Below are 22,301 nucleotides of genomic sequence, written 5' to 3' on the forward strand. Positions count from 1 at the left end.
CAAGATCTTTAGATTTACAGTTCTTGAGTGAGCTGCTTTGCACAAGAGCATCGATTAGAGTCAAACGTAGAGGTGGTGTCTGATTCAGGGAGTCAGACGGAGAGGAAAAGCTGAACTCAGCCACAGACTGACTGTTTCTCTATCTGCTCCGCTGCTTTAATGACAGACAGGAGGGCAAACCAATTACTGGGACAAACAAACCTCAGCAGGTATCTCACAGCAACACATACTAACACTGCTCCCTGCTGGAAAATCCAAACCTCTGCTGGGTTCTTTAATACAAAAACAAAGGCTCGTATATAAAAGCAGATGGGTTCATTTATATGAAGCAAAAAAATAGCTCAGAGTTACGAATGGTGATAATAAAAGCACATAAAGATAAAAGGTACAGGGGAATAGAAGCTGAATGTCCATCTCTTGTCCATCCAGTTGGTATGCTTCTCAGTTTTCTTACTCAGGGATGAAATTCAGCTGTTAAAGTTTATTGGACCTCATGTGGTTTCCACCGAAGAACCAAAATGAAGCTACAGAGCAGGAATCGTACAGTCGATCCCGCTGTTACAGTGAACAGCATGTGGTCCACCACCGTTTCACTTTCATAGTGTGATTCTTCAAAAACATAGATGTAATTTTACAAACAGACACTGAAATGGCAAAAAAAGGAAAAACAAACAAACAAAAAAAACTTCAAATTGGGGTTTTCTTGCCTCTTGATTTTTACCACTTGGAGAGTTTGGGTGCAGTGTGGCAGACTCATTTCCACAGATGATTTGGATTTATTGTAAAATGAATGCCCAATTTAAAAAGAACAGTTTACTATGCAAATAACAATAAGCTTAAATGTGGTTCCTACAGATATATAATTGCCCAGTAATGTCATATTAATCAGCTGTGGCTTTGAATATCTTTGAATTAATTTTCTGAAGATTCCAGAGTAGCTCAGCAGGCAAAGTTTGATGGCTGAGGGGTTTGAGGCTTACATTTTTAGAACTGAAGAAATGACAATGATGATTTACTTTGACTGAACAAAAAATGAATAATCCTGTGTGTAACTACATGAGTTCCCAAATAAGGCCACGATTTATACTGATGTCCACTTCTTAATTTAATTCCATTCCTTCGACGACATATATTCCTTATACAGACACCGTGGACACATAAAAGTATGGACACCGTGAAAACTGAAAAAGAATTCAAACAAAAGTTCTCTCAGTGCGACATAAATAAAGTAACAGAGAACTTAAATACCATCAAAACAACCAAATCTTTACATAACACAAAAATAATTTACCGTGTGCGCCTCTGGAACTGTTGTCGCTTGTCATGGTAGCTCTGACCTTGCTCTGAGAGCGCGGTTACCCACAATTCCTGACAACGCCAGGTACTCTTTCAAAATAAATATCCGCATGTTCACAAATTTCAAATTAAATTAAATCGTAAACAACAACAAACCCTTCAACATCGGAATATTAGTTAATTCCTTTTCAGTGGGGAACTTCAACAGTTACACTGTGTGAGGCTTGTGTGTGTGTGTGTGTGTACTGGTGTGTCACGGTGACCTGGCAAGCTAAAAAGCAGAGCACTGCAGAATTTTCAGCCAGCAGGTGCTTTTGTGCCAGCTGTACTTTCTCTAAGGCTAGCAGGCACAGGTGAAGCCTGGTGGAGAGTGTTTCTTTAAAAAAAAAAAGAAAAAGAAAAAAGTTATTTCGAAGCTTATCACGATTAAGTCATATACTCTCAGATATGAATAAATTGAAACATAATGGTGGCAGAAATGTCCAGATTGTTCTTTTTAAGACCAGATGGGCTTCTTACAGACGACAGCACAACTATCCTGACTTCCCTCCACTGGCTCACTGTTCATTTTGGGTCTCATCACAAACTCCATTTGTGATCTATTGACCCCTTATGTGCCTCCTCGCACCTCCTCTCAGCCTTAGATTTTCAGGTGGATCCCTTCTGGTCGTTCCAAAGTTGAGGCTTAAGTTTAAGGATGATTGAGCTTTCTCCATAGGGGCCCCTCAACTTTGGAACGACCTGCCTGAGGAGATAAGGCTTGCAGAGTCAGTAACTTCTTTTAAATCACTTCTGAACACCCACTTTTATAGACTTGCTTTTTTTTTTTTTAGCTTTAATTAATTTTAGTGTTCTATTTTGTATTATGGGCTGTACAGTGGAGTAAGTGGTTAGCACTTTTGCCTTGCAGCAAGAAGATCCCCGGTTCAAATCCCAGCCTGGGATCTTTCTGCATGGAGTTTGCATGTTCTCCCTGTGCATGTGTGGGTTTTCTCCGGGCACTCCGGCTTCCTCCCACAGTCCAAAAATATGCTGAGGTTAATTGAGTCATCTAAATTGCCTGTAGGTGTGAATGTGAGTGTGATTGTTTGTCTGTATATGTAGCCCTGTGACAGACTGGCGACCTGTCCAGGGTGTCCCCTGCCTTCGCCTGAGTCAGCTGGGATAGGCTCCAGCACCCACTGCGACCCTAGTGAGGATAAAACGGTGTATAGAGAATGGATGGATGGATTTTGTATTATGTCCTCTCTTGTTTTATTTTAATTGTAGCTGCCTGGCTCTTTGGTGCAATGTTGTCTCTAATTCTCTAATTTTTCGATTTTTAATTTCTAACCCTCAATCTTATTTTTTAATTTCTAAACTGCCTAGTTCCCCTTGATGGTAAAAAGAGCCACAGCAGACAGGAGTTTTTTTTTTCCAGAGCTCTGATATTTTTTCTGGGTTTTTAATTAATCCAAAAACTTACAATAAAAGATTCTGAAGAGGCAACAAACAGTACATGAAGAACATGTGGCAGCATTCCTGTTCAGCAGAGCACACAGCCTGACCCCTCTCACACGCACACTCCTCACACCTGCCACCTAATCATTCCAGATCATACCATTATCACCATCTCCTCACACCAAACCCATCTCCCCCACCAGATTTACCTGGCTAATACACTCAAGACTACACACAACATACACAGAACTATACAGGAAAATGAAACCCATAATAAACCAAAGAATTAACTAAACAAAAATCTAAACAAAATCAAACACTCTAACAACTCCCCCCCTCTCTATCTCGACTGCCTGGTATGATCTAATCACTGATCAAATCCAGGTGCGCCACCCCTGGGTGCATCTCCAAGAGTGCACTTCATGAACACGCCCCCTGGAAACAGAACTCAGAGGGAGAAGTTAGAGGGATATCAAATAAACATAACAAAACCAAAATAACTTCCTGTATCAGTCTGTCAGTTCATGCAGCTTTACAGTAGTGAGGAGGATGCTTCATCAGCTCCCTCACAGATATGCATGCTAATCTAGTTAATTATTCATTTAACTTATCATTTTTACTATTTATTTTAATTGAATACTTTGCGTTATGTCCTGATGTCCTGCTTGATTGTCTGTGTTGCATGTTTTAACTGTCAAAACATTTTTTGAATGTCGTTCTTAAGGGTGCTATATAAATGGAGTTATTTCAATAAAAAGAAGGGGTTGTGGTTTTCCAGGAGGAGAAGAGTTGGAAAAGTTGTGGAGTATATAAGAAGTTGTAATGCATTGTTTGAGGTCTCCAGACTTTGCTCATGTTTGTTCTTGCACTGAGTAAACATTACTGACATCAGACTCTAAGGGTTTTTTTCTTGAAGAGCTTTAAATATTTCAATAGTTGATTCAGAAGTGATTTTTTTCTTTTTTTTAAGAAAGTGGTGGATGAAGCTGCCAGATCATCACTGGCCCCATGGCAGACTGAGACACTGCACTGTTCAACATTTGGATCAAACATAAACTGAAACTTTCTATTTTGATGTTACGCCCCAGCCAGCCTCTATGGTCAACCAGGTGTAACAAAGAAGCCAGATGTTATTGGGTAGGGAAAAGCAATTTATTGCTTAGTGATGTAATGAACAATGCAAAAGTAATAGTAGAAAGAAAGCAGGACCAGTGGATGCTGCTAAATCCAAGAACTGAATGACAGCTAATTCAGTTCAATTCAATTTTATTTATATAGCGCCAATTACAATTCAAATTGTCTCAAGATGCTTTACAGAACCCATAAACTGAACCCCCAGAGCAAGCCCTAAGGCAACAGTGGCTAGAAAAACATTCCCTTTTAACAGAAAGAAACACTGAGCATAGCCTGGCTCTTTGAGGGCGGTTTGAGAGGGACAGAAGAGATAGACGGGGGAGGGAGGGGGAGGGAGAGGGACGGGAGAAGAGTGGGGTACAAGAAACATATAACACACAGTTGGATGCATGCATGATAAGATAGATGATACATACAAAATACAAGCTAACACTGAAAGTGATTCAGAAGTTTACTGTTATGATGTAAAGCTCTGGCATTACATATACTACATATATAGCTGGTAGAAAAATTCAAACAGTGTGTAGATGAGCATGTTAAACATGGTAAGGGCAATGCAGAGTAGATTGGTGGAAATGGGCAGCTGGAAGCAGTGGGATGGAGGAAGGTCGGCAGCAGCATTCCTCAGTGGACATGATGGAGACTATGCTAGTTGGTGGGACAGCAACCACAGGTCTGAAGCTTTGGGACCAGGCCACTCAGAGAAAATACACAAGGAGAAACAGAGTTAGTGTGATGCAATAAATGTGTATACAGTAAATACAGAAGTAATGAGAGAAGGGCTATGTGCAGGTCTTCAGCTCCAGGCTCATCGGCTGAGATGACTGGCTGCTGAGGTTATGAGCTCTTAAACCAGCCACTGGACCTGCACAGGTCATCTCCCTAAACAACAGCTCCAAAAATCCACCACAGAAGCAAGACCGCACACAATCTGTGACTGTAACATTCAATAAGCCAACTTTCAGAGCACAGAGGCCTCATTTACAATGTAACCAAATAAAAAAGTAAAATATGCAATACATTTTTAACTTTTAAAACAAACAAATGAACTAAAACAAGAACAGTTAAAAGTAAAATACTGTGAAACCTGAAGGATGAGTCCAGCTTTAGATTTGTCTGCAGGTTATTACAGATTCAGGTGCACAGCTACTAAAAACTGGATTTTGGAATCAACTCCAGTCCTTTTATCTTCTTAATTTGTCTTGAAATAATGAGGAAATTGGCTGCACCTGGCCATTAAACTGATTATCAGTTAAATGTCCAATTAGTTTTGAGTCTGTGAAAAAAAAAAAAAAAGTGTCATTCCGGTTAATGCAACATCTTCATTAAATGCCTAGAATTAAACCTAAATGTCTGCACTTTAATCACATTTTGATTGCATCATTTCAAATCCACTATGGAGATAAAATTACAATTATTGTGTCACTGCCTAAATACTTTGGGACCTGACTGTAAATGAACACAAACAGGACGAGGCCTGCAGTGTGTCCTGTGTAAACATCAGGTTAATTTCATTGCTTAGCTGTTCTATAGTGAGACTTTGACGCATGAAGAGCTTCCAGTGGCTTCTGCTGGATTCTGCTCCATCTGTCTGTCACCTCTGGGACCGAAACCACATCTGCGTTCATCATTATGAATCATTTCAACGACGCAAAACCCTTTGTTCCATCATCTGAAAGCCACCTGTTGATAAATAATTTTTCACTTTGCGTGTTCGGTTTGATTTCCTTGAAAAGCTGAAGCAAAAGGTTAAAGCAGATATTGTATTTCATTGTCTGTGATCAATTAGATTTTGATTTTTATTTAAACTATAACATAATTATCACAATATGCCAAAGCTGTTATCTCCAGTGTCTACTTGATTGTGCAACGTTTTGTTTAATATTGATATAGCAACACAAATAGACAAATAAATATGAATTTCTGCTAAGCAACAACCAAGACTCTCTTTGGATGGTTTCATTTCTTTCCTGTTCATCAACAAATTGTTTGATTCCTGTTGTATTTATTGCAGTTTTACATGTTTCAACTGAGGTGTTTTTCTGGAGCAACATCCTGAAAAACACCTAAACAAAGACAGAAATCGCAAGGCCTTGTAGTAACACTAAAGCAATGAATGCACAATCAGCCATCTAAGTTAAAGCCAGTTTGACTTGAGTTCTTTTCATCAAAACCTGCAACTGGAGGTGGAACTATAAAGGTCACAAGTTCCTCACAAGGCCCTTAAACTTGGATTTTTCTGATATTCTTTAATCAGCAAACGCTTCATTTTTGCTTTGTGAGTTTAAAACCCCAACATGGTAGTCTGAAAGGCTGTTTAACAACAGATTTGTGTTTTTGCCACAGATTTGTGATACAGAACCATCCATTCCCCTCCATTAATCCCAGCAGCCCCCATCAGCATCCTGCAGCTCTGTGTATTGACTGACAAGTGTGATGCTCTCCTGAGCTTCGCAACTAATTTTGACAAATAGCTGCAGCGGTGTAAAATTAGCTTTAATTACTGCCAGTTATTACAGCTCCGGTGTTGTTTGTGCTTTGTTGCGCTCCACCAGTTTGGTTTATGGACGAGCTGAATATATGTTGATGTAGTCAAACATCTGTGGAGGAAAAGATGAGTTACTTTGGCCCTGAAAAGCATCCATCTTTGACTTCACATCACTCTGCTAAGCTGGTTTTCCTTCAACACTTGAGTATAATTAGACTTTTCAGAGTGAAAACATGATTCCGAAACAGAAATCCCAATGCATGCCTTTCTAAAATCGGCATAGATGTGAAAGAAAAGTATTCGCAGGTGTTATCAATAGCTGCAGGTGAGACAATGTCAGTGTTTGTTTAAGCCTTCAAAAACCTCAGACATATTTGAAAACAGCTGGTTGTAGAGGCAGTAATACTAGGAATAAAGGATCAATTTAAAAAGTTATTGTTAAAACTGGTAAAGCAAAATGGAGTCAATTTCTTCATCTGAATCTGTAAAAAAGCCACCAAAAATCAATTTAGTTCTTCTCCAGAATGACAGAGGAAGGAGCAAATGCCAAAATCAGACTTTTTCTTCAGCCAACTTAAACCTCCAGAATGCAGCAGTAGATCCATTCTGTTTGGCAGTGTATGAAAACGTGAACAAATGTCCATCTTATATCTCGACATTAAGGTAACTGCCAATGCAAACAGCATTTTCTGACATTGCAGCTAATTATTGGTTCTATTCTGTGATTTTAAAAAGCTTAAATCAGATTAAGTTAAATACTTCATACATGATGTCCACAATGATTATTGTAGCTCCAACTTTACCAACTCTTAAACTCCAACCATTTTAGACAAAAACACAGCCTTTAAAAAGGTCTGTCGGTGCCTCGTCCTAACAAACTAATGTCCTTACTTTGGATCCTTCATCATATTTCATTCTCAACCCTTTCAGGCCTTCAAGTGAAGCATTTTGATGGAAGAGCGCTGATGTCTGCTGCAGTAATGTTCCATTACAACACGGTCTCACGGGGATTCGTGAAACTGTTACGTAAATTTTTGTTTCTTTTTCGTGCGCACCAACACGATTTCGTCATGTTTTTCGTGCCGCTCACCACGAAATGTTTTTCGTGTTGCTCACAACGAAACCCGCTGTGGTAATCACAGCTGAAAGTGGTTTATACCAGCGGATTCATGACGATCTAAGCTGTCCATCGGCGTATACTGCTTGTGTGATCGCGTTTGCGGCCGCCGGCCGCCGGACATTCTTGAAATTCCTATGCAAATTGGGAAAAAAAAAAAAAAAAAAAAAAAAAAAAAAAAAAAAAAAAAAAAAAAAGGTAAGTGTACCACCGGGTTATGGTTATGGTTAGGGTTATGGTTAGGGACGATGTCATGCAAAATATAGCGTTGGATTCGCCATGGTTTTACATTAAAAATATAATACACACATTCGTTTGAAATACGTTCTGGGTGGCACGAAAAGTCCGCCGTTTAAAATACATTGGTGCGCATTTCGTGGTGAGCGGCACGAAAAACATGACGAAATCGTGTTGGTGCGCACGAAACCGAAACTAAAACTTACGTGACAGTTTCACGAATCCTCGTGAGATCGGGCTGTCCATTAAGACTGAAAGCTTTTGAGAACGTCTTCTGAACTGTAAACTTCAAACTTCCACTAACAAACTTTAAAGAAAAACTGATCTCAGAGACAAAACTCTGCTGCCACCCACTGGTTAGATAATGAAAATGAATTTAATTGATGTTTTGAATGAATCTATCAGGGGTCCATTTGACAAAGCAGGTTCAACAAACTGAATGTAACCCTCAACTCTGAGTAATCTACTCTGAGATAGGAAACTGACTTTCCGGTTCCAGAACAACTGATTTGAGTTGATTTTATCAAATCGGAGTAGTTTGACCCGGAGTTAAGCACATGTATCACAACTATTAAAAGCCAGCATCAATGGTACCATGATTCGATGAGTCACCATGGCAACAAGAAAGCAAAGCGATGTGTTTTCATCCCACTTTAATTGGAAATCTTAGTGCGCTCATAAGGTGAGTTTGAACACATTTTTAGAAAGAAGTGCAACACCACTGCAGCTGCAAAAGAGGGAGACGGCGTGGAGAACACTGCTGCCCGGGTCAATGCGCAAGTTTGAATATAGTCCTTCAGTCACAATATTACAGGGAAAAACTGAATGGTAGCCTATTAAATTATTTCATTAAGGTGCTATCTTGCAGGGGAGAAGCACATGTGGCAGCAGCTTAAGATGAAATATAAAAACATTGTTCAAACAGGTCAGACCTCAGCCTTATTTCATGGAGGTACTTCATGTTGACCATGTTTTACATGGTGAAGTAGCCTAAATATTAAGTGGCTGTTCGACTGTGCAGTTGTTTTATCCACACATAGCTTAAATGTCTTAATCCATATCATGTTCTGTTAAATAACTCAGCCTATTTAAACAGACTTTAACTCAGCCAACAGAAAGAAAGCAGATGCCTGTAAAACAGGTATTGGCCCTGCACTGCCACCTCTAACAGAGGCAGAGGAGCTGGCCCTAAGCCACAGTCTGGGAAGGCCAGTGGCTGAGGAATTCCTCTGAGACCCCCCCAGACAAGATTTTAAGCATATTCCTCTTTTAGCCCAATAGACTAATTGTGCCATCTGCCTGGTGAAGCCCCTTCATGCCACAACAGATCTTGTAACTGCAAGTAGGCAACACTCCAAAGATTTTGCCAAATGGTAGTTTGAGCGTACTGAAACACATCACTCATCTCAGATGAGGATGATACTGTGTCTACTGCCTTTACAGGAGGATGATCCAGAAAGGCATAGTATGTTACTGATAGTTCTCTTCCCATTCACATTTCTGAACATGCTGGTGGAATGCAGAGTGACATTTAGCCTACACTGAAATATTGCACTCATCCTTTTTAACAGAGCATGGTTGGACAGCAGCAGGATGGTCCCTCAACATCCACTGCACAGATTGACAATGAGATGATGTTCAGGAAACACCAGAGGTTCATTTTGTGGAATTCATGTGCAACTGTATAATTTAATGCTCTATGTATTCCCAGTTAAACAGATACAAACTGCACTTGTTGAGGGAAAAAAAAAAAAAAAAAAAAAACAATACTTCTGGATCTGTAAATTGAAATACTGAAGCACAAGTTAGAAGTGGGTGCATGGTCACAGCTGAGTTATTTTAACTAAATTAGGTCTTATTTTTAGGAAATAAAGACCAAATGAAATGTGCATCATGTCTTTAATTGAATGTGGTGGTGATGGCGACTTAAACTCTGAAGTCATGACATAGGGTTTCTGACAACTCTGGCATCCTGATAGCTGCAGGTGGATGGGGTCATCTGGGTCTTCAGTTTGTAGGGCAGGGTGTTGCTCTCCTCTAATAGTGGTAATATTATGAAGAACACCACATGCCACAGTAATATCACAGGCCCTCTCAGGGGTCACCCTGAGGAGATGTAGGCTCTGGAAACGGGCTTTCAGCAGGCCTATGGTCATCTCCACCTGGGCTCTGGTCCTGCAGTGAGCCCAGATTGAAGTTCTGTTGGGGGCGTTGTTCAGGGTATGATGTCAGACTGGGTTGTCATGGTAACCCCTGTCACCCAGCAGAAGGCCATCAAACTCTCCTCTAATGTATAGTAGATACATTGGTATATTAAAGGATGGAGACAGTTGAGTAGTGTCAAAATCTTTAGGCAGGTAGACTATAAATCCTGGAGTCATGAACAGACCCAGACCACTTGGCCTCCACATTAGAAGTGATGTATGCAGAATCACATATGATCTAGACAGTGCAGAGAGTGACAGATGTTGAACTATGATGTAGTCTTTAACATCTTGAAACAGTAGTCTACCTGTAGCCTGAATGACTTCCTATTCATGATGCAAGGGAGCTGTGATGGGGATGCGTATGCCAGCCAATCACACTGGGAAAGCCGAAAAGACTTTAAAATTAGTAATTAGAGTCTGAGGTTAGAGCACAATGTCATTAACAGACTAGGATTTACAATTAAGTTAACAGATCCCTACATCATTCACCTGCAATCCTGTGGAACTGCTCCTGGATGGCTCCAACAGGTTTACGTCCAGGGAAAAAAAACCCACAAAGATAGTTGTCATTTCAGGGCCAGGAACACTTCTGACCGCCCAGCAAACAGTTGACTTACTGAAGTGCTCTGCGTCACCAGTCTACAAAAAAAAAAAAAAAAAACGACAACTTCAATTTGCAGAGAATCACAGCACAACACAATATCTGATGGGACGTGAGAGCATGACTGCAGTTGGTAGTGCAACAAATCTAAGGACAGATTAGGTTGCTTACGTAGATTTTGGACCGACCTGAAACTATACCACTCAGATATTTGTCTAGAAATGAGAAAACATGTGCAGTCTGATAATCTCCTGACAAATAAATAATTCCCTGCAGAGTAATGCTGCTCTTTCATGCACTGGATCATTAAGACATGCCATTTTGACAGACTGCAGAACTATGCTACGCCGAAACCTGCCTTCTGTCTCCGTCTCTGTGTCTGTAAGAGGGCCGAGACAGAAACTCAAGGTTTACTGAGAAAAACCTGGTCCCGACCAGATTCAGTTTATAGAATCTGTTACAACAATCAAGAGCTGAAGTTACAGCTCTGAAACAGACTAGAGTTACCTCCCTTTTTGAAACTGAAATTCCCTCATTTCAGGGTTAACAGACTGTTTTCACTAAGCCTGCTTTGTAAAAGCGACCACCAGGTGTCACAGGTGATGCGACATTAATTTATATAGAGCAGTGTGGCAGCAGTTTTTTTAACCCAGCTGTCTGCAAGAAGAGGAGACCTAAATAAAAAAAAAAATGCAGAAGGAATCCAAATTGACCCAAAACTACCACATGCAATGTTAAACAACAAAGATCTGCAAAACAACAAATCCAAAATGATGGCAGAGATCCAAAGCAGCTATGCACAACGCAAAATGACAAATCCAAGAAGACCACAAGCAATGTGAAATGAGGAAGTCAAAATGACCACATGTGAAGCAAAATGACAAGACAGAGGTCCCAAATTACCACAAGCTGTTGCGGAAGGGGTCAGAGAACCCAGGCGCAGGTACAGATAATGATAGATAGGTAGTAATTAGGAAAAAGGTGTAATTATTTAAACTAAACAAGAGCTAAACCAATACAGAAAAGGGAAAACCAAACAGGGGGAAAAGTAAACCAAATCCAAGACTAAAATAAGCCACACAACAAAGCTTACAGCTAAACTAAGGAAAAAAAAAACAGGAATAAACTGAACCAGGCAACAAAACAGAGTACTTACAAAACCAGGGAAACTAAGCTAAAGGGCCATGGAAGCAGAAGTGGAGCTGGTGGTAGACAAAGCAGGAGGAGGAACAAAGTCCAAACATAGAGGATCTGGATCTATGGAAGAAACAGGCTTATATAGTGTGCAGGTGAGCTGATTACTGCAATGCATGTCACTTGCACTAATCAGCTGAGTGCAGACAGGTGAACCAGGGAGAGCAAGAGACAGAGACGAGAGACAGGAGGGAGAGAGATGATAGACGGAGGGAGCGAAAGTGACAGAGAGATGAAGAGGAACAATAGGAGAAAGGAAAAAGAAGGAGAAGGAGGCGAAGAACAGGGGCTGAAGCAGAGATCATCACACAAGCAACGCAACACAACAACAAAGAAACAAAAAAAAGAGATCTACAATGACCACAAAAGATGGAAAACAAAAAAAATGGATCTAAACGGATCCAAAATGATCAGCAAGTGACCCAAAATAACCACAAGTGATGCAAAAAGATGACTAAGAGATCCAAATCAAGTACACACAATGTAAAACAACAAGAGACCTAAAAGATACAAGGGATTTAAAATGACAACAAAGAGATCTAAAATGAACACAAAAGATGAAAAGCAACAACTTCAGGTTCAGATTCAGATTCCGAAAACTTTATTTGGCCCCAGGGGACAATTACAAAGGCATATAGAGCAGGCAGTGCAACAGTGACAAAGTAGGGATAAATATACACAAATCTATAGCAAGTAAAATAAGAATAAAAAGAAAGAAAGAAAAAAGACAAAAAAACAACAACTTTGTAACATGCTAGTGCAAATATGTCATACTAGTGCAAATACGAATGAAAAAGTAGGTGCAATATGGCAATGAGGTAGATACAAGAATATATCGGGGTAGATATAAATTGCAGAGTGCAAAATGGCTTAGTTCACAGAAGGTCCACGTTACAATCCGTGTGTGGTGGAGAGGGGGTGAGGTGGGGTGGGGTGTTATGGTTTATGAGTTGAGGAGTTGGACCACCCTTCTCCTTGGTGTCCATGCTGGACAGCGAAGTCGTCGACCAGAAGGAAGCCACTCAAATGCTCAGAAGAGAGCATGTTAAGGGTCACGGATGATCCGGTTGGCCAGTCTACATGTTAAATGTTCGTATACTGTAGACAACAGACACAAAGTGACAACAAGTGGCAGAAAATGACAACAAAGAAACCTAAAACAGCCGTGGAGGATGCAAAACGACAAGCAGAGAAATAAAGCAGCTACACACAAAACATGATGACAACAAAGTGAGCACTGTTTTAGAAATAATGTAAAATAGCACAAAGGTAATTAAAAATAATCATAGTAAAACAAAACTACTACAAAGAGATCCCAAATTATTACAAACAATGCAAAAAAACAACAAAGAAATCAAACAAAAAGACAACAAGGTCAGAAATTGCCAGAGAAAATGCAAAAAGACCGTGATATAGATTCAAAACAAGCACAGCAAATGACCAGAAAGTGACCCGACACAAACACAAGTGACGCAAAAAGATGACTAAGAGGTCCAAAAAAGCCACACATCATGCAAAACAAGAGATAGAAAAAAAACACATCAGGGATCTAAAACAGGGCTGCACAGTGGGGTAAGTGGTTAGCACTTTTGCCTTACAGCAAGAAGATCCTGGTTCAAATCCCGGGGTGGGCCTGGGATCTTTCTGCATGGAGTTTGCATGTTCTCCCTGTTCATGCGTGGATTTTCTCTGGGTACTCCGGCTTCCTCCCACAGTCCAAAAGTATGCTGAGACTGATTGATGACTCTAATTTGTCCGTAGGTGTGAATGTGAGTGTGATTGTGTGTCTGTATATGTAGCACTGTGACAGACTGGCGACCTGTCCAGGGTGTCCCTGCCTTCGCCCGAGTCAGCTGGGTTAGGCTCCAGCACCCCCCATGACCCTAGTGAGGATAAAGCGGTGTGTAGAGAATGGATGGATGGATGAATCTAAAACAACAAAGAGATCCAAAATAACCACAAGGGAAGCAAAATAACTGCAAAAAGATCCCAAAATATCACAAGAAAGGCAACACAGCTCACAAAACAGCAACACAGGCATCAAAAACGACCACAAGTGACGCCAAACAACAAGTGATCCAAAGCACACAATGGAAAACAACCAAGAAACTTGAAATGACCACAAAGAAACACCAGACAATTACAAAAGATGATTCAACTATTGCAAATGGTGCAACACAACAACAAAAGATAGTAACAACAAAGAGATCCAAAATGACCAGACACAAAGCAAAATTACAACAAAAACATCCTGAACTGGCACTGGAGACACAAAAGGACAGCAATGAGATCTAAAAGCACCACAGAAGATCCAGAGTAATAAGATGAAGCCCAAACGACCACAAAACAGCCAAAAAGAACCACAAAAAATCTTGAAGGTCTAAGCATAAATGTCTACACACCTGCAACATTCATCTTCTGTTTGTTGTAATTTCTCTCACTGTTGTATCATAAATCACCTGTTGTGTTTTGTGTCACTCCATCCTATTTACAAAAAGAACAGTGAGTTTAAATACTGAAGTTGTTTTTCTGTCTTTTCTTTTGCCTCATCATGGTCACAGCAGCAGCTCACAGTGAAACCAAACATCAGGTGCATCTGAATCTTCACATAAAGTCCATTTAAACTGCAAAAAATGTTCTTTTATTTTGCTGTAGGTGAATGTGTTCATTATTACCTGATTTTCTCTCATAAAAAACCTGCTTCCATTCCTTCTAATCACCTGAGGAGACTCTCAGAGATGGAAAAAGTGACTCATTTCTTTCCTTGGAATCTTTTTAAAATGTTCTCAGCCATCAGATTTTCTTCTTTTTTCCAGGTAATCTTTGCCAGCTCGGCTAAAACTCTGCTGGCTGCTTTGTCTCCTCCGAACCCCCACCGCTCTATCATATCATTGATTTTTACTCTAATTGCACATAATAACGTTTGCACAGTGAAAGCAGCCATGCAGATAATCTTTCATTTGCCCATGGGAGAAAAAAAATAATTCAGATTTCATGGATTTATACTCGGATAGAGCCTCGCATTCTTCTCACCACTCAGAGGACTGTGGCTGGAATTAATAATTATGGCTCAGAACTCAATTATTTATGACTGACTGGCTGCAGACATCAGAGGTTTCTGAAGACGCTGAAGGAGTTGGATGGTCTTCTAGCACCACCTGGTGGTACTTTTTCATATTGATGTAAGTTGCAAAACCAAGCAGTGTCCTGTACAAATTCCCTTGCTCAGTTTGATTTTCCGGTTCTACTTCTTGTATCTTAGACAGTATTAAAGCCTGAAACTGAGTAGGTCACATGATGTGTTTTGTTGCATCACCTGCACATATTGCAATGCAATTTATTGGACTCTAATATCCTCATTCTCTGTATATTTTTAGTGTTAGCATTTGACACTTTAAGAGGCATTTTTCACTTAGGTACTGCAGCGACTGACTGCCGTCACCAGAGGTCAGTTAAATAGTGAATTGGAATGAAACCAACACATCCTTTAATTTCATAAAGCTTTTATTTTGGTATATGTTGTGATGTGTTGGTTTCATTTGTTGGAGCACATGGTCTGCAGCTGCGATGCCAGGCTGTTCCAGCTGGGTCTTCACCTGTACGCTGTGTTTACCTCTCATGTGGTACGTGCCTAATAGGCCCAGGGTATTTAAGTCAGTGAAGAGAAGACCTGCTGGGTTCTTTTTATTTGGTTAGAGGAACATGCTGCTGTTTGGTATACCGCATATGTGGATGTATTCACCTGGAATTTTGGTTTCATTATTTCTGTTTGGTACACCATATCTACAGAGCAAATTAAAACAACAAATATTAACCCAAAGTAATTTACAACAGTAAAATATGGTTGAAATTGCAAATTTACCTGAGAAGACAACACAGTTAATTAATATCGAAATGACCTGATTGAATAGGATATTAAAGACAATACTGTATTTAAGAGTTGCCATCTCTTTGCTGTTTTCTAAGATCTGTCCCTCTTTGTTTAGTTTTTTACCAGAGAATCTAAACATGGAAGGAAGAAAACATCAAACGAAGCCTTCTGAGGAAATTTTGTGCTTTTACAGGCACGTTTCAGTCCTTTAAATCAGACCAAACAGACTGACTGCAGGTGAAATCTGCCAAACCGACATGCAAAAACACTTTTTATTCTTGTATACAGACAAAACAAGAAGTTAAAAAGTAAAAATCAGGTCACTCAGAGCTGCTGTCTTACATTTTATTGTGATGGGGAGTCATAAAAATGGAGCAAACCTAAAATAAAAACAATACAAAAAGACAGTGGATTTACAAAGGGGCGTGTTGGGGGACAAACATTATGCAAACCTTCAACAGTACAATGGAACAAGTTGGCACAGAACAGAAAACTGGGTAACGGGACGATGTGAAATTTGGCTTCAAAATAAAATGGGAGGAGTAACGTCTTCATAACAAGATCCTTCATTAAAACGGCGACGACTCATGCTTTAAAAATCACAGAGTTTTAGAATTCAGTAGCTTTATAACGACGCAAAGAGCGGATGCACATGTAACAGTTTCTATTTCTCACTTCATTCCCGTCTTTTTTCTTTTTCTTTTTCTTTTTTTAGCTTAAAACAGAAGTCAAGTTTACAGAATACATGTTTTATCACTTTTTCTTTTTTTTTCTTTTTTGTTAAAACAAACTCCATCTCCCAGAACCACATTTTGGGATTTTTTGTTTGTCTTGAGATTATTTTTCATACTAAAATATATTATTGTATCAATTCAAACTACAGTAATGTACACTACAATGTGTAATAAATAACCATAAAAGAAAATATAAAAATAAGACACATAAATATAAAAAAGTCTTCTAAAAACTAAACAGGTATATTTTTTTTATCTGTGAAAAGGGTTCTAATACTGCCATTGTTGACAAAAAAATACGGAGGACACACATTAAAAACAAAAAAAAAAAAATAAAACAGACTAATACTAATAAACACTGTTCGGTAAAACCAACTCAAAACTCTTCAACTGAGAGAGACCACATTCACCAACGCTTGTTACCTGAAGTGCGGGACTTAATTTGCCACAATTTCTTTTACTATCTGAAAACAAGTGCACAAGTGTGACTGAAATTGAGTTTTTCTGACTTTTTATTTTACATTAAATTGATCTGGATTTTGTTTTGTTTCTTCCTGAGCCAACCTGCTGGGGCGCAACGTCAAGCTAGAGTTAAATCGCTCCCTGCACGTTCAGGGATGTAAACATTTGATAAACTTTAGATTTATGACAGAGTTTGTCTGAAAATGGATTATCTCAAGGTCACAAGGCATTTTTTAAATCCACAGGAAAGCTCAGTCTGGAGTCTGAAGGTTTTCACACAGTTTTTGTCGCTTCAAAACTTTACTACAGTTAGAAGATGCTGTTGAGCCACAACTAAACAGTATTTCTCAACAGCAAATATTTAAATCTAGGTAGCTGGAACACAAATATGCAAAACTTGCTAAAAATGCTAAAACACTCTCTGCTTCTAGTTTCTCCTATGTAAAGATTTTCAGCTTTTCTCTGTTATTTATCACTGAAAACGGAACATTTGTGGGTTTTTGGCTGATAAAACAAGACATGCGTTGACCCAACAATAGGCTCTGCTGAAATATAACACACTACTTTCTGTCTTTTGCAGACAATAATTTGATTAATACACATTATACAGTCAGCAGGTTATTTGATACTTTATATGTTCATTAGTTTAAGCCCAAATACTGTTAGTCATCTTTCATGTGGCTCCTAATACTTTAAAAAAAGGCCTCAAATGTTTTAATTAATTTCACAGGAAGTATCCTTATATAGTTGTGACAAATTTGCTGTTCTGTGCAAGTCAACAAACATTAGTAAACATGGGTCTTGTGTAAGTAACAAAAGGGACATAATACTGGCTACATATGTGAAGAAGAAGAAATAATAACACTGTTCAATGGCACTTTTAACAGCACACAGGTCTTGCATAAGGCTGGAGGCATTGGGGTGGAGCAGGAAACAGCCCCGATCCTTCACATACAGTATGACTTCAAATACAAGCTAATAATACTGAAACACGGACTTAGAACTTAAAAAGTCAACCAAAAAAAGAAGGAGAAGCTTGGTAAGAATAGGCGCCGGTGTTTCGAAACTGCAACGGAGCCGAGAGGGAAGTCTGCTTTTGAAACTTCACCTGGAAACTCAGCCCACTCAGGCCTCGCTAGGCGGACGAAACAAAGGCGCCTGATGCTGGCTTTGAGGTTCTGACTCTACCTTCCCTGATAGGACAAATTTGGTTATGGCGTACAGAAGCCGCATTCTCATCCCCTGACTCCCCATCCCACCCACAACCCTCCCCAAGAATACTTTGTTTTCCTTAAGGCTAACAGTCGAACTGAAAAACAAAAAGTAATGCTAGCTAGCAAAGACTAACACTGACACAAACGACATCTCGCTAGCTAGTGTACATATATAACACTGAAGGGCATACGATGCATGAGGCATGTATCCATAGGTAAACCAGGATTACTGTAGTGCAGAGGTTTTTTGTTCGTAGAACTCAATAAAATACTGATTTAGGAAAATTCATTGGCAATAAAAAGGTATAGAAATCTTTTTCATCTTTACAGGTTAAAAGGTTTTCAAACAAGCACAAGATTAGTAACACTGACTGAATGAAAATAAAGAAAAACAACCTGGGATGTCTCAGTAACAAGTCTAACAAGTTGACGGGTGAGTTCTACTTTAAAATCTGTACTTCTATAAACAATTTTAAACACTGATATTTCTTTTTCACAAATAAAAAGTCACTGTTTTTTGTGTTTTCTTTTTCTTTTTCCAAGTTCAGGCACACCTGGGTTTTTTTTACACAGTAGTGGACCGTTATAAGATCAGGCAACTGCCGTGACTTTTCTTCTGATGGCAAGATGCGGTTTTGTCTAAAATAACTTCACCGACCGACACATTCGAACTGTCCCGAGGAAACCTTCCTTTATTTGGCGTTTGTCACCTCTTCCTCTGTTGGTTCGGTGCCGTTCGACTCCTCCCTGATGCTTTTGTCCGTATTCGCTTCACAGTCTGCCATTTCCTCCGCATCTACACTTGCCAATTCCTCCTTTTCGTCGGTTCTTTCCTCCGTCTCGTTGTCCATTTCCATGTGACCGTCCCCCAGCTCGACTTCAACGACATCACAAACAAACTGCTCCTCAGGCTTCTCTCCTTCAGTCTCTTCTTCTTCTACTTCTTCCTCCACCAGCTCCTCTCCGTCCTCGTCATCGTCATCAAAGTTCCCCTCGTATATCTCGCACTCGCCGTCGTCCACCTGCACCACCCGGATGTCGTCCATGCACATGGCCTCGTCGTCATCGTCCTCCTCTTCTTCACTCTCCCTCTCGTCTGAGTCCAGTTGGGAGGGTGGCGTTGTGGTCCGGCTGTCAGACTGTGGTCCGGCACCGGGGCTGCCAAGCTCCATCTGGACCCTGGGTGGCCCCAGGATGGAGCCAGGGGGCTCTGAGTTGGGCCCGTCCTTCTTGCAGTAGGAGTAGCGGTGGTTCATGTGCTGGGAGTACGAACCTGAATGAGAGAATCGTTTCCCGCACTTGTCACACTGGTAGGGTTTCTCCCCGGAGTGCAGCCTCGAGTGTTCGATCAGGTGATGTTTGTGTTTGAAGGCCTTCTTGCAAACGTTGCATTCGTGGGGCCGTTTTCCTGCAGATTAAGCAAAAAGGAGTCAGGCACTGACATAAATGGCTTTCTCTCCATAAAGAAGTGTTCATTAAATGTTTTACAGGACGCCTCAGTGTTTTTGCACGCCTCAGTGCAACCATGAAGCCATTAGTGATTCAGATCCGACCAACAGTCACATGATAAAAACTCTGAAACTTATTGACTATACTGGGTTGAACTGCAAGATGTGTTTACACAAAGAAGAAAGGAGACAAGTATGTAAAAAACAAATTAAAAATGTAAAAAAAAAAAAAACATCTTTAGTTTGTGCTTGACTTTGCGCTTTACTTTTTCTAGTGTTGGTAACTCCTGTTAACATTTAGGAAATGTTAATTCAGAGCTTTTTCAAGATATTTTAAATAAAGAAACTGGATTTTCGTTCGTTTTTTTTTTTCAATGACATATCATTCCAACTTTATTGTGCTCAAAAGACATTTCTGACTTCTCTCTACTCCTAGTTATGGTGATGCTGTGTCCACAGAAGTGCAGGATTTATGTTTCAATAAATAATTAGCACACAATAAGTAAATATGTAACAGAAACAAACTCCCTGAAACAGGTTAGGGCTTCCAATAACAGGAAAGTCAAAAGACAAAACTATGTTTACCTTTTCAGATTTCCCTTTAATGTCTGCTTCTTTCTATAAAAAAGCGGAAAAGTTTCCAAAAAGAGTCTCTCTTTGTCTAATGTGATGCTGAAACCAGTATCTGTTGATACCTATTACTTTAGCGCTCTAGCGACAACCAGTGGTTCTGAATGCTGCCTTTAGAAAGTTTAACATTTGGAGCTATACTCTGACAAAAATAGCTATCATCAAGGTTTCATCACCTTATGAAATTTTCATAAGAGGTCAAAAGAGATAAGGGTTCACAAGCAAAAAGGTCTGGAGTGATTGCTGTTAGCTAAAGATCCTGTAATACCGTCATTATTGTGTTAAAAAAGATGTGCAACTCTAAGTAATTTTTTAAGGAAACATTTTCTTTTTCCAGTTTCATAATATGTAATATCTTCTGGTTTCTTTACTCCTTTATGACAATCATCTGAATATCTTTTTGTTGTGGAAAGAACAAGACATTGAGGACGTAATCTTGAACTTTGATCAAGACAGAATGGAGTTATTAACCATTTTTAAAGACTGATCTGTTGATTATTTTCTTTATTAATCTATTAGTTTGGTAGTAGCTGGAGCTGTAATGCATAGCTGTTTAAAGCAGGAGCGCTGAAGTGAATTTTGACTTTAAAATCCCAGCACCTGACCAAGAAACGCTGACACACCACTGTCCATCAAAGCCCCTCATGATGTGTGGATGTGATCAGTTTGTGAAAATGCATTTTAAAGTGCTTTTAGAGTACTGCAGGTAATCCCCTGAAGGTTTCTCACTTACGAAGTTCATGTTTTACAAGAGCGCCGCTGGTTTCTGTTTAAGTGGATGATGTCATGGCTGAACCAACACACACCTGTGCACAGTAGTGCCGTGCACAGATAACCGCTAACAGACTGCAATAAAACCACATTCCAACACGAAACTAGCTGGAGCTTCGGGGAAAATATCCGTTTCGATTCACCATACGAGTCACGTCTCTGTGAATACTGATGTCAAATGTTTCCAAAGCGGCACATTTACAAGCCAGGTGTGCTGTAAAAGTTAGAGTACAGCATATTTATTGAGAGATGATGTCATACGTGAAATCACAGCTTTGGAAACTAGAACTACTTTTGGACAGCTCAGGGGGAAAAAAAGGAAAACAAATCCTGCTCGATTAACCAGGCATATATATATTATTCTATCTTGGGATAACAGATAAGTGCATCAATGTTAAAGCAGCGCAAAATGAGAATAAGGCATCATTTTAAAACCGAAAATCCTTACCTGTGTGTTCATATTTGTGCCTGAGCAGAGAACTGCCCTTCTGGAAGACCTTGGAGCAGAGATCACAGGGATAGACGCCGTGCTCCAGCCGCCGCTTCTTCATCAGCGCGACCGAATCCGAATCATTCTGCTCCTCAACTGTTGAAACGCCGTCAGAGCTGCTCTCCAAACGCTTCTCCTGCTGTCAAGAGAGGAGAAACACATTTCTCATTGTGGTCAGATTATTTACTGACATGTCTACTAAAAATCTGCGTCGCAAGGACCACGTCTCCAGTACTGTGTCTCCAGTAATGTCTGAGAGGTGTAGACAGATGATGCTAATGTGAACATCTAATTCTGAAGTGAAATATCTGTAAAAATGACACATAAACAGTCAGCATTAACAAAGTAGAGAACATGTTCAGGTGTAAAAGTACATAATTCAATGAGAATGAGGCAAACTGATTAAAAAGTGATTCATTTGGGTTTAAGGTTTTAGGCAAGGAAGTCAAGCCTGGAGTTTAAACATACACAGTAATGTAAAAGTGCACTGCCAAATACTAGAGGATATTTATCCCTTGAGCTTGAATACATGACTTCCAGATATCAGAGAAAAGTTCCAACTCTCATCTACTGATGTAATCCTTGTTGCAGCCCAACATGCAGATGGTTTTCATAAGCCAGTTCATAGATATATAGCTTCTTTCTGGAATCCAAGTTATCATGTTTAAGCAAATCTGTCATCATCTTATCATCCTATCTAGGCATATTTGAGCTGTTTTATGAAAAAGAGGTGTTATTAAGCTGTTTTGAAGGAAACTCTGTTTTTATCACTGCTTGAACAAGGGATGCAAAGTTTAAACTATTTCCTTAACTGACCATGTTAACAATTAATAATCTAGTAACTGTTGAAGTGAAGGACCACTGATGCTTAATGTTTACTGCAAAATCCTAGTGGTTGCATAAGGTTAATTGATGAACTAGTAAGGTAAACACTGGGCCAAATGGCAAAAAAGTTGTGACCTAATTT

General features: G+C 39.7%; 1 protein-coding gene across 4 annotated transcripts in view; it reads right to left on the reverse strand.

Annotated features, from left to right (window-relative positions):
* Positions 1 to 15,916: 15,916 nt before the first annotated feature.
* The window catches only part of LOC110964854 (zinc finger E-box-binding homeobox 1-like), a 95,963-nt gene continuing 89,578 nt past the window's right edge, over positions 15,917 to 22,301 (reverse strand). For 3 of the 4 annotated variants that reach the window (XM_051952996.1, XM_051952998.1, XM_022213691.2), the window contains exons 7-8: positions 21,293 to 21,473; positions 15,917 to 19,403 (exon numbers count right to left, since the gene is read on the reverse strand). In XM_051952996.1, coding sequence (XP_051808956.1) covers positions 18,688 to 19,403; positions 21,293 to 21,473 — 897 coding nt within the window. In that variant the 3' untranslated portion in view covers positions 15,917 to 18,687. The remainder of the gene's footprint in view (positions 19,404 to 21,292; positions 21,474 to 22,301) is intronic. The other variant, XM_051952997.1, reaches the window with a different exon arrangement.

Source organism: Acanthochromis polyacanthus, chromosome 9 (assembly GCF_021347895.1).
Source record: "Acanthochromis polyacanthus isolate Apoly-LR-REF ecotype Palm Island chromosome 9, KAUST_Apoly_ChrSc, whole genome shotgun sequence".
Lineage (NCBI taxonomy): Eukaryota > Metazoa > Chordata > Actinopteri > Pomacentridae > Acanthochromis > Acanthochromis polyacanthus.